Here is a 16,141-nt window from a genome sequence, read left to right as displayed (position 1 = left end):
CCATGCAAGTCAGAAGAAAATTATGTCAAAACAAACCACACAATTAATATGGCCTAACCCTAAAAGTGCGACAAACCATACCAAGACAAGATATATAAACACAAGGAGCTTTAAGCAGTGATGGGAATATTTGTTCATATACCAGGACAAAAAGAAATGATCACTAACATGAACCAACCACAGGCATACAACTGAAATCACATTAAACAAAAACACCCAGAAAGTTTAAATGGAACTACAGCACTACTATGAACTGAGAGCAGTCTGGGGAATGTGCAGCAGTATGGTACAACAACACCCTAACTCCTTCATGTCCATCTTCCCTGGGACCTTTGACCTATACATGGGATCACAGCTGGTTGAAGTATGCAACAAATAACTCAATGACACTGCTATAATGGGTATGTAATTTACAGATAAAGAATACATACAATGAAAACAATTTGGAACAGAATGAATGGTTGAAGAAATATAAGAATATTAAGGAAAATGGCATAATCATGCAGAAAGGATGCCTCCTGGACATCTACTATGGCAAGAATCCTTTTAGCACCCTACTGAATATCGGACACTGGATGAACAAGATGATGGACACACCACTTCCTTGAGTCTCAAAATGGGCCATGACTTAATCCTTGAATTGGCAGAAGAAACAATGAGACCGCAGCCTACACAATAAGCCTTTGTGTTTACAATTGTGACCATTGATTTTGGTATGGCTACTATCCAGTAGTTCTTAGCAGATTATATGGCTAAGGTCAAATAACAATACGATCAAATGAAATAAATTATTGCTCAAAAACTGACAGGCAGATGAAGGAGTAGGGCTAGACAAACATACAAGCCAAGGGTAATGTGGTAGAGGTGAGTAAATCAACATGAAGGCCAAAACAGAAATTCAGAATGAATCAGCCAATCACAATTTAGAACAATGTACACTCACCTTATGCTCCCAAACTGAATAAAAATGTGTAGACAACTCTCAGACTCTGACCAACCACTGTAGCCAGTAAAATAGCTACAAGTTTGAATGTCCTAGTCATGAATGAAGGCTCAGCATTCCAGAGTATCCTTGCACATTCCTCAACAAGGCATGGACATGGATAGGAAAGCACCACACAGGAAGAGAGGATGAAAAATATATATAGCAGAGGAATGCCATTACAGGTTTTTTTTTTTTTGTAAAATAATATACACCAAGCTGGAGCAATACCCAGTTAAACTTTCAATTCAATACAGTGTATTACAATTCAAATTCAGAACCGTTTACAGGAATTGCATGACCATGTTTCTCTACAAATTACACTCCTGATTCAGCCCCACAATACTCGGAGACATCCTGCATCTCAACAAGAAGTCATGTTGTACTGGCCATGGAAGTGACTGGAAGTAAACATTACATCATACATGGCAGTTTCAAAGATCACAGATATGGTAATTACTTTTCCAGGTTATACCACACACACTTTTCCTTAGGAGTTACTGTTATGACACTGAATTGTGTACGCTGCTTATGCACAGTCACAGATTTAAGGAGTACACTCATAAGGGATACAGTGCAACACTTCTGTAGTTTTACAGAAGGCATACATATAAATGAGTGTACTTATGACACCACTTAGTTGTAAAGTGAACCAGCAGAAATGCCATACATAATAAACTTCAAGATGGAAACCTGCAAAACTGATAATAATCTTTGCATGAAGTATGAAAGTATCAATGCATTATTACACTGCTCACACTTGAGACCTGTCTGTAGTGATATACAGTAATGCATCGACAGAGCGTGAAGCATTAAAATAAATCATTTAACACAATGGAAGTTCAGTGAGAACTAACATAATTTTCTGGCCATGTCTGACACCAATTTTGTGCTGGCAAACCCAACTTTTTCTAAATTATAGACCTGAAAAGTTTCAGTGACTTCCAAGAATCTGATTGATGTACACAGATGTAAAAATTCTGGTCATTCCTTAAAATAAGAAAAAAAGTGACTGTACAGGTAACTATCATTTGTTGGTATAAGGTCAAATAATACTTATCACCTTACAATACTGAGGGCCAGATTACTGCTTTTCAATTCTTCTTTGAAATGTCGTAATTCTTCCTGAGAGACCCCATTCCATGTTTCGAGTCCTCCAACAACAGATAAACAAGGACAACATGTCATCAGTAATCGCACAGTATGAAGGGTCAGATGATTACTAAAGTACACTTTAAAGTTTTCCAGACAGTTCATTGAATTTATGGACAACATAAAAGCTATGAACTTATCATCTACCTCTCTGATCAATCCAACAGTAATTAATTTTATGTTTCTGCAACTTAGGAGCAGGAACTGAAGGTACAACAATGAACATTGTACATAGAAGGTCAACTCCTCTAGTTTCTGGAAAGGCTTAAGTGAATGTTCGTTACTATTATGTGGGACAATGCTCTTAAAAGAACAGCTTCGTAGACTCAAAACTTTCAGTTCATCACAACATATACGTATCAACATCAAGTCTACATCTTGAATCAGCAGCATATCAAGCACTTGTAAGGCAGAGCCCTTCTGTTCAAGTAAACCTTTCACATTGTCTGTAACAAAGTTGCCACCAACAAGTTTCAATTCTTTGAGATGTTTCAAATCTTTGAGTATTGACAGATCACACTGCAAAGTACCTAACAAGATTTGCGTAATACATTGAAAATGTTCCACCAAGATACTAAGCTGTGAATTTCTAACAAAGCTACATCCAAGTTTTTTCAAAGAAAAGGGTCCAGGTTCATTAAGCCTGTCTCCAGGAGACTGATCCGATTTTCTGCTTTGAGCTTCTTGATGCACTTTTATCATTCCATTCAGTAACTGAAGAAACCCACTTTCCGTCACAGAAGTGGTAGAGAGATGGAGTTGCTGTAAATGTTTCAGCTTTAGTATGTTCTCAACACTAGAATCAGTGATGCCAACTGCTCCAGTAACATTCAGACATATCAGCTGCTTACAGTATTGTCCCAGTACATGAACAATTTCATCTGTACAGTCATGCTCCATACTGAAAGACACAAGATTCTGCAGCAGAGACAAGTCTCTCACAAATGTCTGATTAGATAACTCCCATCCATAAAAAGTTGTGACAATGAGGACTTTTAACTTCAGTAGCTTGTGGAGATTTTCACACAGCACCTTTCTAATGTGAAATGGTTCTGGTGACAAATCTAGATGTGTCAGATGTGGGCTGGTGCCTGCAACAATCATCTGTTCGAAAACTTGTCTGCATTTGTTGCAATCAGTCCACTTCAGTTCATCCATAGTGCAAGCTGTTTCATCCATGGCTTGTGCAATACCATCAAGCACATGCCTAGTCATTTTTTCTGCAAGTACACGAGGTAAAGCACCATAGAGGAATTCTGCCAAGCAATTCATGTTCAACATAATCCTGTCATAATCTTCATTTGGCTGGAGAGCCCTCATATGTGTAGCACAAACAGATGCAGCACACCCCACATTCCTAATGTATAAACTGAAGACTTTAAGGGCTATTGCCTCAAGAGTCTGGGGCTGTTTACACCGTGGCATGATTTGTTACAGTGTTACTTGAACAGCTGAAACAGAATTGAGAATGATATTAACATCAGGAAGGAGAACAGCAAGAAATGTAAATATAGTCTCTCTTCCATTATCCATTATATTTTTTCATTAATCTCTGGCACTGCTCCAGAAATATGCTCACCAACTCACCATAAGTAAGTTCACGGGGACCAGTTGCAAGTATATTTTTAACAATAGTCTAAATGAACAAGATAGTCATGTATGGAAAGTACCAGTAAATTTAAGTAATATTTCTGGGTTCAAGGCCTGAAGCATGTTTTTTGTTTCTTCTTGTATATAACATTTCTTTTTTACTGTTATTGAATCTGAACCAAACATTCTTAACTAGACTATCTAGCCATATCTATAATCCTCATCTTTGTATTCTATATTTGGCCCAAGAGAAGGTCTAATGGTGGACTCTTGTGAAAACAGTGATGAATCATCCATAAAAGGCAATGAATTCCTTCACAAAATGAGAGACTATCAGCTTCTGAAGAAGCTGCATGCAGTTAGCTCAGAAAGTAATTTCAGGTGATAAAATAATTGGAATCTTCTGTGAATATAACTAGAAAATTATTAGGTAGTTAAGCTTAAGAGAAAATAAACAATATTTCAGGCAATCAACATCTATATATTGTTATATACAGCCTGCCTGGGTCTTGCATATATTTCAGTTGCTCAACCATATAAAAGTGACATGTATACGTAATCCAGTGTATGAAAACTACAGCAAGTCTAAGTAAGGCATACAAACTGATGAGTCTCTTGGTGCTTTTATTATAGAAAACGGAAAACACGGTCACCAGATATCTCAGGAACAAGATATATGGGGTGTTTCTTTTACACTGAAACCAATTTTAGAACCCATCAGGTAAATCAATTGAACCAGATCTTTACACTGTGGTTACATGCATTCAGAATACAGAAAAACATGAAAAGACTGCTCTAAGGGTATTCCTTTATACTGAAGGAGCATTCAATTGGGTGTAATTTGAAACAATACCTTCATTTGCCAGAAGCCATGGAGTTAAATTCCCTATGTACGAAGTATGTATGCATAAGGGCAACAGTGAAAGTAATGAGCTTCACTGGTTTAGGTATGTTTTACTGACATAATGAAACTAAGTGTTATATAGCATATATTTATATGTTTTCTGCAACCTGAAGCACAGATCCACCACATGAGCACCAATACTTATCCACAATCCACTGTGACATAATGGCTGTAAATCTTTAATTTTGCTCACATGCTGAGACTGAATTCCTTGTAAACAATTATGCTGAAACACCTTTGGTCAACCTTATCATGTCTACATGGATCCTTGCATGGGTGGCAGCAATCTGAAACACTTCAAAGATGGCAAAAGATGCATCACTGATCTGCCTTGCAGTGGTCAACCAAGAACCACCAGCACAGAATGCAACAAGCAGAAAGTCAACATGCTCATCACAAAAGACCTAAAGGGGGGACAGTTAAGAAAATCATGGCTCAGCTTGGCACTATTTGCAGTGCTGCACAGGAAATGATACAGATGTTGGGATACTGGAAAGTTTACTGTCACTGGATTCCCCAACTGCTGATAGATGAGCAGAAATGGGCACTGGCTTAAAAAACAATGTAGCTGAGGGTGATGACTGCTTACTGAACACTGTGACTGGTGATGACAGCTGGTTCAAACATTTTTATCCTACAATAAAATGACAAGAGCATATAATGGTACCACACTGCCTCTCCAAAGAGCCTGAAGGCCCAAACCGTACCATTGGTTGGACAAATCATGGGAACAGTTTTCTGAAATGTCAAGGCGTGCATACTGATCAATTTCCTGCCCAGAAAGAAAACTTTTAGTGCAGTTCACTGCCTTTGGCTGCTCCAAAAATTATGATGTGAACTTTGTGACAAGCTTCTGGTGAAAAGGCATATTATTCTTCAACACAATAATGCAAGTCTTCCCACTGCACATCTGAGATTGAAGAAAACTGAAACATTTGGCCAGAAAGTACTTTCCCATCCTCCCTGCAGTCCAGAGTTAGTCCCATCAGACTACCACCTGCTCAAGCTCTTAAAATATCAAGGGGTCACTATAAAAATGAAGCAGTTCAGTACACTGTGCATACATGGTTGTCAAATACTGAAACAGACTCCTACTACAGCAGCATACACAAACTTGTGCTGTGCTGGCAGGAATGTCTTGATCATTCTGTGGATCTCATGCAATGACAGGACAACTCGGGTAACTAAAAACATTATCTGCTTTTTTTGTGCATGCACCTTTGCTTTAATACAAATAAATGGGTCATGACATTTGGTACAGCCTATGTATTAATATACTCTTAATTTTATGTATATATGATCAGAATTTCTGTCCCATTACACCAACATTGTCACATGCCTCTGCTATTTGGTGAAAGAAACGTTTAACTCATTGTGTTTTGGGTTTCCCATCATCATGGATACCAGAAGTAGCTTGAATCTACTAACTTTCTAATGATAATGATCTCTATCACAATCTGATAAAGACCTCTTGCAATGAAGTCACAGAGAGATTAGGTGGTTCAGATGTCCACATCTACAGGGAGCCCACAGACCATACTTCCTGCGAATGAACTTCTTTTTGGAAAAAATGATAACGGCTGCTATTCAGTAAGATATGAAGACTACATTGTTATCTTAATAACTGAGAAATTTCCTAACTACAGGTATTACAAACAGCTCTGGAAATGGTGCAGAGTTGCAACAGGTTTGTTATCAACCAATAAAACCAGAACAGGGCCACTTACCAAAAACAAGGACTTCAGGAGCCTTACAGAACCCACTTTCTGCAGTAAGAGGAACCTGTCTCTAGAAATCAGTAAGGTAAAAGTAAAGTTGTCCCTGTACTTGCCTAATTACACAGTGTGACAATTAAGTTCCCAAACCAAATCTATAAAAAACCAAACAAAAAAGATAAAAAATATTTATTAATACCATCACTCAATATAGTCCCCGCCAATTTCTGTACAATGTTTACATTGCTCATACAACAAATCGAATGCCCAAGAAAACGCTTCTCCCAATATCACCTTCAGTTCTGTTGTCACAGTCTGCTGGATCGATGAAAATAGCCTCAAATCTTGTCCCTTTCATCACAATTTTTAATTTAGAGAACAGGAAAAAGTCAGCCGGTGCTAAATCAGGGGAGTAGGGTGGATGGGATAACATTGGGATCCCTCGTTTCGCCAAGAACTCTGAGACAAAGCCTGAAGTATGTGCCGGTGCATGTCGTGCAGAAGATACCAGGGCTCACTTTTCCTGACACTCAGGCCTAATGCGATGAACTCGAATGACCAATCTCTTAATCGACTCTTTATGAAATTTACCATTTAGAGTCTGTTTTTCTGGCACAAATTTGTGATAAATAATACCTTTAGCATCAAAAATGCAGTAAACATTGTCTTCACCCACGATTTTTGCATTCTCACTTTCTGAGCTCCTATGTACCTTTTAAGCCATTCAAACACACTTGTTCTCGATACACATTCTTCACTGTATGCACTTTTCAACATTTCAAACGTTTCAGTGGCTGTTTTCTTTAATTTTTCACAAAAATGTAATCGCTGCTGTTCCATTTTGAAACCTATGATACAATGAAAAAACTAACTTCAAAACAACTGTAATCATCACATACATCAACCAAACAAGTTGAAACTTGTACATCACATAAATAAACTTTCTCTCTAACTATTCCTGTTCATCCCCAATAGATGGAGTTAGTGTATTATTATAATAGTGTCAGTTTGGGAACTTTATTGTCACACTGTATAAACACTATGGCATGAAGATGTATGGAGGAGTGCATGTAGAGGTCCATGTTTTCTTGACCTGGGCACAAGATGGAGGTGAGTGGTCAGCTTCATGCCCCCATTGCTTTCCCCCAGAAAAAGACCTCCTGGTACCCACTGGACAGGAGGTTGGGTGGCCCCAGACCCTGTCTGGATGACATGGAGGAGAGGAAATTCTTGACCCTACTGGGACTCGAACTCCAACCCCTCAATCACCCAGCCCGTAGGCAGTCGCTATACTGACTGCACTATCCCTGCTCCAGCCAAACATAATGGAATGGAATTGTAACAGACTTTGATTTTCGGAAGCACCAATCACAAAATAAGATTTTGGCAACTTCTTAATCAAGGCCATTCCCTTAAAACTTCTCATTAAACTGGCTTATGCCCTGTGCAGGATCAGCCACTCAAAAGCATTCCTCAGTTAAACATGTGAGAGATACATGAATGTGTATGCATGTGACAAAGTTCTATGAAGTCAGATGTAAATTAAATCTGGCTCCAGACTTCCTTACAGCAGAAAGAAAAATGGGTTCATTCATACCAGAATTATTATAACCTGCCTAACTATGTTCGCCAGATGAAATGAGCAGCTTAAAACGAAGAGGTGGACTGAATTTAACAGACACTTATACACCATAAAATAAAAGAAGCACAAACATATTCAGTCGACCAAGTAATTATAAAAGACACAAATGAAAACATATATTATTAATGATTACACTTTCAAGATTTGCAAATAATCTACTCGACACTGGGAAGTGCAGCACATGCTATTTTCATTCACCAGTGCTAATGCTATCAGTTTATAGCAGAACATGAACCCACGTGATAGCATGTCATACAGAATGTATCTGAAGCCAGTACTGAACAGTGTGTTAATTGTTACACATCCATTTGCTTTTAGATGCACTTTCTGTTGTTTATTATAGTTTATGTAAGCAAGTTATATTTAACAAGGAGATAATGATTCCACAACAATTCCCGGTAGTGCATATGACCCTGTGTCATTGTAGAGAGGGTTAGGTGAAAGAAAGTTTTCTGTATGCTTAACTCATTAAGCACTATGCCATGAAGACATGAGGGAGTGGAGGTATAGTTCCATCATTCTTGACCTTGGCACTAGATGGAGGTGAGTGGTCAGCTCCATTCTCTCTCTGCTCTACCCCTGGGGACATCACCCCCAATACCCACTGGATGGGAGGCTGAATGAGCTCCAGAGTCAGTCTTGACCCTGTGAAGAAGAGAAAAAGTCTAGCTCCTGCCAGGAATCAAAACTCCAGACCTTCAGCCTGTAGCTATATTGACTGGGCTATCCTGACTCCTCCACAGAAGTCAATTATTGTAATAATACTGGCCAAAGAAATGAAGTGGAAACAGATGTACATGGCAACAGAAAAAGCCTGCAGGGCCTTCTGGACCTGCATACAATGATAAACTGAAGGTATTGAAGTGAAGGGTGATCTCCTGGATTTGAACTGTGGGACTGTAGGGCTCATCATTTTGCATTTTTTTTTTTACAACTGAGCAAGCCAGTTCTTAGTGCAGCAAGCTGATAGTAGTTCCACAGCTTGGATATAATTTATAAAAAGTAAAAGTAAAGCTATCCCTGTAACAGGGCATGAAGGCCCATAGGGTTGTGAGACGTTGAAGGTCCCACATTATCTAGACAATTGGCTCAAAGATGGCAGTAAGGTTGTCAGCCTTACGTGCTGGCCGCACTTTACTCCCCAGGATATAATTTATATATAAGCACTTATCTCATATTAGATAAAACACAGCACATAAGAATAGTACTTTTATTGACAGTTTATTTGATGATGCTGTCAGTCAGTCAGTTCTTAGAGCATCAAATGGTAAGATAATTAATGAACTGAAAGGGATGTGGCCAACTACATCTGCATTTCAATACAGGGACTGCAAGAAGAGATAACTGCAAAACTATAATTTCTTATGTGGCACATATGACTAACATGAAGTGATTTACATCTTGTTACTCTCTATGTGATGCAGAAGGTAAAAACAGCTGGGAAATTCTGCTTTCAAGCATAACTGAATGTGTACAATGGAAAAACAGAAGACCTTAGATAAGTCATGTAGCTGATAAGCTGTGTAGGATTTTTGGGCCTCTCAGAACACAAGTTTTTCTAGTTTAGGTTAGACTAAATTTGGTTATTTTAATATTCATAATTTTACTTGTGGTGATATCATTAAGAAGTCCCTAAAACGTTACTGATATGGAATATAAATTACGTACTTTCATTTCCTCTCTCGCTGTATCTTCACACGTCTAAATGCATCTATATTTTCCCTTGTTCAATATTCAGTAGCTCCACTCCCATACTGGAAAGTTAACATGCATAATATTAATATCAGTTTACTGTGATGAATTTCTTCCGTATAAATCTTTGTACATGTCAATGAAATGCAATTTCACGAAACGCCTTCTTTCTTAAGTTCAGGTTCCACGCTAACATTGTTTGCACCTTATTGTCTTTGCGTTCTTTCCGCCACCAACGGAACATGTGGATCAGGGGCATGTGGATTCCGTGATTGTTTCACACATTTGCGATTCGTTATATTGCGAAAGGTGTACTATGATGATTGTGATCGATTGTGATCGATTGCGATTGGGTCACACAAATGGACAACAGCTTGCAAGCCATACATTAGCGAGGGTAATTAATATTTGGCTTCCAGGAAAGGCGTGGAATTTCTGTTATTTAAATGTTAATTTATGGAGTACTTGTTATGTTGGCAACTCTCTAATGTTAAAATATAATGCTAGAGTTGACAACGTCGTAATATACAATTTTCAATAATAGACTGCTGTCTAATAGACGCTGTTCCTAATTTCTATACTGTTATGTGTTCTACGGTTGTGTGTGTAAAAATAGAATCTCTGTATTGTTATGTGTGTGAATATCGCTTTTGTGTATAAAGTTAGTCTGCAGTTGATCAGAACGGTCGCAAGGCCTCTACCTGTACACAAACATCCATGCCCTGAGTGGGATTCGAACCCACGATCCTGGCTTCCAAGCCAGCGAAGACAGTGCATGCCTTAGACCGCTCGGCTACCGTGACCGGCACAATAATAAATAAGAATATACCGACTGAGCTATCAATCCAGTTTAAAATGTACAAATATTGCATTATCTTTGATCAAAGTTCAAAATTAATTCTATTTTTGTTCTTTCAGCTTAATGGCACTCAGCATACGAGGGCTGTGTGATGTTGAGTATAAATGATTTTATAAGTTGAAAAAACTTGGTGTTTCTACAAAATTTAAAGGAGCTACAGAAGAAATTCCCCATCGATCCATCGATCATCACCCTAATCGATATGCAAAATGGCAGTTCCTGCAGAGGTTAATGCTGATGACAGTCAAATTTTCATCAGTGATAGTAGTGAAACAAGTGAGGTAATGATTGCTTGTTGTCATAAATTTAAAATAGAACTCAGATTAGCATAAACAGTTATTGAACTGCTACAAGAAGAGATAAACACGCCCAATCGTACCATAGGTACAGACTCATGTTACTTCCACAGTTCGAACTCAGAAGCGGGTGGGGGGGAAAGGAACTTGGCTCTTTTGTTCATGAATCTCCGCTGGAACATCTGGCTAACCTGACTTAGGATTTTTTCATGGTTTTTCACAGTACCACCAGGCAAATGTTGATTGGACTTAGTATCCCAAATCAGGTGACAAGCAACAAGACTTCTGAATACATTATTTACTAACCATCAACCATTTGATACTATATAGTTTCCGCTACGAAGTGTGTTGTGAAATCATGAAAGGAAATTTGGTGGAAGAGCAGTTTTGAATGTTATTAATAATCGGACACAACTTTCAGCACCAGAAGAGGTACTGCCCAACATTAAGATTGAGCTGGATGACAGCGAACTGGAGCTACAGATAGCTCTCAAGAAAGCACGGAGACTGAAGCTGCAGGAGGCTGTTACAGAATCAAAGAACAGTGTAGAAAAGGTACACCACATCGGCAGATTTCCTTTTTAATCCGTCTCATACATACATACATACATATACATTTGCGTTTCAGATTATTCACAAATGTGCACAGGCACAGAATATAAAACATGTCAACAAGCCAACAAGACATTGGAAACTTGTACATTCACAAACAAAATCACTAGCATATATAATCCATACTTGTCAAAAAAACACATAAAATTGTTAAAAGGAAATACAGATTGCAGCAAATACACATACAATAGTTAAAAAGCAATACAAATTGCAACAAGTACACATACAATAGTTAAAAAGCAATACAAATTGCAGCAAGAATATATAAGCACAGCCAAGGACATAGAGTTAAATGAAGTGTACACTGTCAGACACCTCTTGACAGGTCTTGACAGAAAAGCAAGAATTCCTCAACAGTATAAGAAGGGTTTTGAAGCAATACATCCTTTAGTTTCTCAATAAACTGTTTTTTATCATGTACCAACTCAATTAAAAAATCAGGCAAACTATTAAAAACTTTTACACTCATACAATAGACCCCTTTTTGNNNTAAATCATCCTTAGTGTTTCAATATTGCTATACAATTTCATGTTTCTTATTGCAAAGCATGCCTTGCCCAATCTGGACAGCATCGATTCAATCTGTGACTTCCAATTCAGGGTCTTATCAATTTCAATGCCCAAGAATTTAACGTGGGTTTCCTCATGCAATATCTCATCATTAAACTTTAAATGTATAGACATATTATCTCGATTAGTTGTATCAAATTTTACCACTTTAGTTTTCTTCAGATTTAGAGACAGGCCATTAACTGCAAGCCAACGGCTTAAAGAATTCAACACTAAGTTAGACCTTATTTGGATTTCATCAATATCAATACCAGACACTACTATGCTTGTATCGTCTGCATACAACAATAACCTATCATCAGTAATTAAAATTATCTCACAAATGTTGGGCTGTAGTAGGGATCATTTCACTTGTTCATCTTCCCCTTATCTGCCTCTCTGCTTTTTCTCCCTGAGGCAAGAGAGGGGAGCCCTGTGGATAGGTGGTGGGAGTTGATGAAATTTCCCCTAGCTACAGAATCCTGTGCCATGTTTAGTTCCTACACAGTGTCTCCATATGTTCCAGTTATAAAATGTTGCACAGAACTTTGTAGTAAAGTTCATTATGATGTTTCCTCCTTGGTTACTGTACAAAACCATTGTACTGTAGAGAAACTGTGTTGTAATTTAACCTGAGAGCTATTAAATTGTTTGTCTCACAGTTTGTTGTGGTGGGCCTCAAACCAGTAAATCATATCTTCACATTTAAGTAATATCATCATCCTTTCTTACTGTGCTACAAACTGAAAGGTCATGGGTTCGATTCCCAGTTAGGTAACTGGATTTTTAGATTGACTGAAAACTTCCAGTCACACTGGCCCTGGTGTCAACTCAGCCTCTAACAGAAATGAGTACCAGGAATATTCTTAGGGTGTAAATGGTAGCTGGCGTGTAAGGCTGACAACCTCACTGCCATCTGTGAGCTTATTGTTGAGAAAGAATGGGAGTCTCGACGTCTTGCGCCCCTATGGGCCTCCACGGCCTGTTACAGGGACAGCTCTAACTCTTTTATACTATCATCCTTTTCTTGTATTTTGGTTATTGAGACCTGTTATGGCCTCCTGTCAGATAGGCCCCAGGGGCTGTTTCCCCGTGTGGGCGTGGCATAGAGCTGGCCACTAACCTCAAATTAGGGCATAACTAATTAACCTTTTATGGATGCTACAGAACAGAATGCTGTATAGCTACATAATTTAACTGTTTGTGATTTGTGATGTTTGTAGGTGGCAGAGTCAGTACTGGAGAGAAGCTCAGAAGGAAGCATGGAAGGTGGTTCCATTGTGCTGAATGCTACAGCAGAATTCTGCCGTACGTTGGGTGACATCCCCATTTATGGTCTGCCTGGCAGCAGGGATGAGGATGACCAGGAATTACTTGTGAGTGCAATATAACCACCCACAGATAAATGTACACTTGGCAAGGCACTTTGATTTAGCATATGTAGAGACTAGAACAGCCCATTGCCCATGTACAGCTGTTTACTGCAGCTGCAACAGAATTAGAATATATTTTAATTACAGTTGAATTCCATGATAATGGATATATAAATTACTGAACTGGAAACATCCAACAGAAATCCTAGAAATGAAAGCACTTGTTATACAATAAGAATGTGACAGTTGAGATGGTAGAACCTTTTTCTTCTTCTTCTTGACAAGTGGTACCTTCTGGATTAAAATTCTGTATAATGTGATAAGGTCCATAAGCATTTTGAAGGAATGTCAGTGGACTTACAGGATGTGACTTCCCAGAAGATAGTGCCTTTCTTAATCTCCTCTACAAGAATCTCAAATCCAGTCTTTTTTTTTCCCATCTTTTATTTCTTTTTTCTCCCTGTACCATGTGCATGATACAAGGGTAGAAAAGACGTTACTAGGAATTATATGTGAAATTGAAATAAGGATGAATAAGTAGCTCAGAACATAACTAAATGAAAAAGCAATAGTTCTTTAATTTTATTCATTGCAAAGTGAATTGAATGTTAATCATCACAGTATTCTCACTGCAAACTCAGAATTAGTTGGCAGGTGTACATTGCTTGGCAGAATGAGAGTATGTTTCTAATAGATGTGTAACTTTAAAGCATACTATGATATTAAAAAGACATTTTGGCAAAGAAGTTTCAAGATGGTCAGTATAGTCAGAAGAATTCTGTCTTCTGGGTATCATCCAAATTTCCAGGGGAACATGTCATCTGAATCTTCAGGGTCAAAGAATAGACCAAACAGGAAACCAGCATGAAGCAGTTCAGATTTCAGTCTATCTCAAAGTATTGAATTGGTAATTTTTGGGCTGCGCATTTGCATCTTGCTAATCTCATACAAAATTTACATTACAGGGCTTTGAGAGGGAAATGATTGAAGAGAAGAAACATCGGGAAGGAGGCAAACGTGGAGCTTGGAATGAAGTTGAGATTGGTGAGTCACTAGCAGATTCTTTATGTACAACATAGGCCTATTCAAATTAAGAGACCATGACACTTCTGTATTAGTTTTAATTGTACATTTATATTTTAAGGATTTCAGAAATGCTGTACCATATTTAATCGTATACTGCAGTTTTGTTAGGGGTTTTAATACAAACACATTAATCATTACTATTTTAATATTAGTAGCGGTAGGATAGTTGGTTGAGGCACTATGCTACAAGTTGGAAGGTCATGGGTTCAAGTCCGAACGAGGTTATTAATTTTTTTTTAATTGACCTAATTCTTCCAGATACACTGTGGCCCTGGGGTCAACTGAGCCTCTTAACAGAAATGAATATGAGGAATTTTTGTGGGGGGTAAAGTGCGGCTGGTGCGTAAGGCTGACAACCTCACCACCATCGATGAGCTGATTGTCTAGAAAATGTGGGAGCCTTAATGTTTCACAACCCTATGGGCCTCCACATTCTGTTAACAGGGATAGCTTGGCGCATAAGGCTGACAACCTCACCGCCATCTGTGACCTGATTGTCTAGAAAATGTGGAGCATCGATGGTATGTTACAGGGATAACTTCACATTTTTTTTTCTGTATAGTGTCTTGGTATGTAATGAATGTCACTCGTGAAGAATGCCGTCTTCTCGGATGTGGCACTGTATAGATATTGTGTAAACCTATGTTTTGGAGGAATGTATCGCCTCCATCTTCAGGGTATAAAAGTCTGCAAGCGAGAAACCAGCGTTAGCAGGTGGCTGCAGACCGAGTCTACTAAGTTGTCCTGTAGCTGTCAAGTCTTCTCTGCCGCAGGCCTTAGGGGAGAGAGTTGTCATGGGCACAAGGGTTGGCCACTTGCTTAGATTATGGAGTAGAGTAGGAAATTTTGAAGGGTAAAGAATATGTGAGCTTTGAATACTTTGTCATTTCCTCTATAACTGAATTGCAAATCTTGTCTCGTCTGTCGGGATTGACCCACTTGAGTATTATGGAGGTGTACACGATGGTCAGACAGGATGAAGTAAGCAAGCAAGACTAATTACGGAATTTAATGTACAGCATTGCTTTATTATTTCAGAGATGATGAAAAGTTTGGGCATCGCGAACAGTACAGTGGTCCGACCTTAGACTTCAAAGAAGAAGAGGAGGGCTACAGACCAGATGTTAAACTCGACTACACAGATGATAACGGACATGTGCTTAATGCAAAGGAGGCTTTCAGGTTAGCACAGCTAACAGCATATCTGTTTTTAAGATAGGTCGCACTGTGGAGGGTAGCCTGTCCAGTGGTAGTACATTCTTTAGGGGAAAAAGTTCTCACAGTAATTGCCATTTTAAGAAAAAAATTCCAAGGAGGAAGCAGTTTTTCAGTGGAAACAGGCAAGATTATGGGACCCCCGTGTTTATCATCCATATGTGCTATCCTCACTGTATGTCTGAACCAACTGATGGATTTATGTGAAATTCTGCATTGTCATCGTGCCACTCCCCATGTTCTTTCATTTGTCTACCAGCAGCCATATTAACATGGCGACTGAGCTGGGAGCAACAGTAGAGCCACTTAGCATAGGTCCTTAAGAAAAAGGTCCTGGGATAAGCTGTTATACCCATTCAGAAGGTTCTGGGTTCGATCCTCACTTGCATCTGTGTACAGATTTTTCTGCTCATAGATGATGCCCCCCTTGTTGGTGTCTCCACCTTATCGTAGTGAGGGGGTTTGAGTATGCCA

At 38.7% G+C, this 16,141-nt stretch overlaps 2 protein-coding genes across 4 annotated transcripts; one reads left to right on the top strand and one right to left on the bottom strand.

The window, feature by feature from the left end:
- Positions 1-689: 689 nt before the first annotated feature.
- LOC111867083 lies at positions 690-9,965 on the bottom strand. Its single transcript, XM_023856574.2, has 4 exons — positions 9,883-9,965; positions 9,654-9,739; positions 4,822-4,923; positions 690-3,585 (listed from the first exon to the last, which is right to left on the bottom strand). Exon 4 carries the CDS (start codon positions 3,557-3,559, stop codon positions 2,042-2,044), a length of 1,518 nt encoding a protein of 505 aa, XP_023712342.1. The 5' UTR covers positions 3,560-3,585; positions 4,822-4,923; positions 9,654-9,739; positions 9,883-9,965; the 3' UTR covers positions 690-2,041.
- A 29-nt stretch (positions 9,966-9,994) lies between these two features.
- On the top strand, positions 9,995-15,711 carry LOC111867084 (U4/U6.U5 tri-snRNP-associated protein 1-like). Of its 3 annotated transcripts, none has more exons than XM_023856576.2 (6): positions 9,995-10,074; positions 10,596-10,817; positions 11,254-11,387; positions 13,217-13,369; positions 14,332-14,410; positions 15,491-15,711. In XM_023856576.2, the coding sequence occupies exons 4-6, from the start codon at positions 13,256-13,258 to the stop codon at positions 15,538-15,540; spliced, it is 243 nt and encodes an 80-aa protein (XP_023712344.1). In that variant the 5' UTR covers positions 9,995-10,074; positions 10,596-10,817; positions 11,254-11,387; positions 13,217-13,255; the 3' UTR covers positions 15,541-15,711. The 3 variants fall into 3 exon arrangements, with proteins under 3 accessions (XP_023712344.1, XP_033608428.1, XP_023712346.1); XM_033752537.1 differs by lacking the exon at positions 9,995-10,074 and adding an exon at positions 10,169-10,310; XM_023856578.2 differs by lacking the exons at positions 9,995-10,074; positions 10,596-10,817 and adding an exon at positions 10,882-11,098.
- Positions 15,712-16,141: the final 430 nt, after the last annotated feature.

Source organism: Cryptotermes secundus, unplaced genomic scaffold (assembly GCF_002891405.2).
Source record: "Cryptotermes secundus unplaced genomic scaffold, Csec_1.0 scaffold205, whole genome shotgun sequence".
NCBI classification, from domain to species: domain Eukaryota; kingdom Metazoa; phylum Arthropoda; class Insecta; order Blattodea; family Kalotermitidae; genus Cryptotermes; species Cryptotermes secundus.
The sequence above is the reverse complement of the archived record's forward strand: the minus strand, read 5'-3'. Positions and strand labels throughout refer to the sequence as shown.

Excerpts from the sequence above, each read along its gene's own strand:
- LOC111867083 (XM_023856574.2), bottom strand. The coding sequence starts at position 3,559 with ATGCCACGGTGTAAACAGCCCCAGACTCTTGAGGCAATAGCCCTTAAA.
- LOC111867084 (XM_023856576.2), top strand. The coding sequence starts at position 13,256 with ATGGAAGGTGGTTCCATTGTGCTGAATGCTACAGCAGAATTCTGCCGT. Across the intron at positions 13,370-14,331 it reads AGGATGACCAGGAATTACTT|GGCTTTGAGAGGGAAATGAT; the intron begins GTGAGTGCAATA and ends TTTACATTACAG. Across the intron at positions 14,411-15,490 it reads TTGGAATGAAGTTGAGATTG|AGATGATGAAAAGTTTGGGC; the intron begins GTGAGTCACTAG and ends TTATTATTTCAG.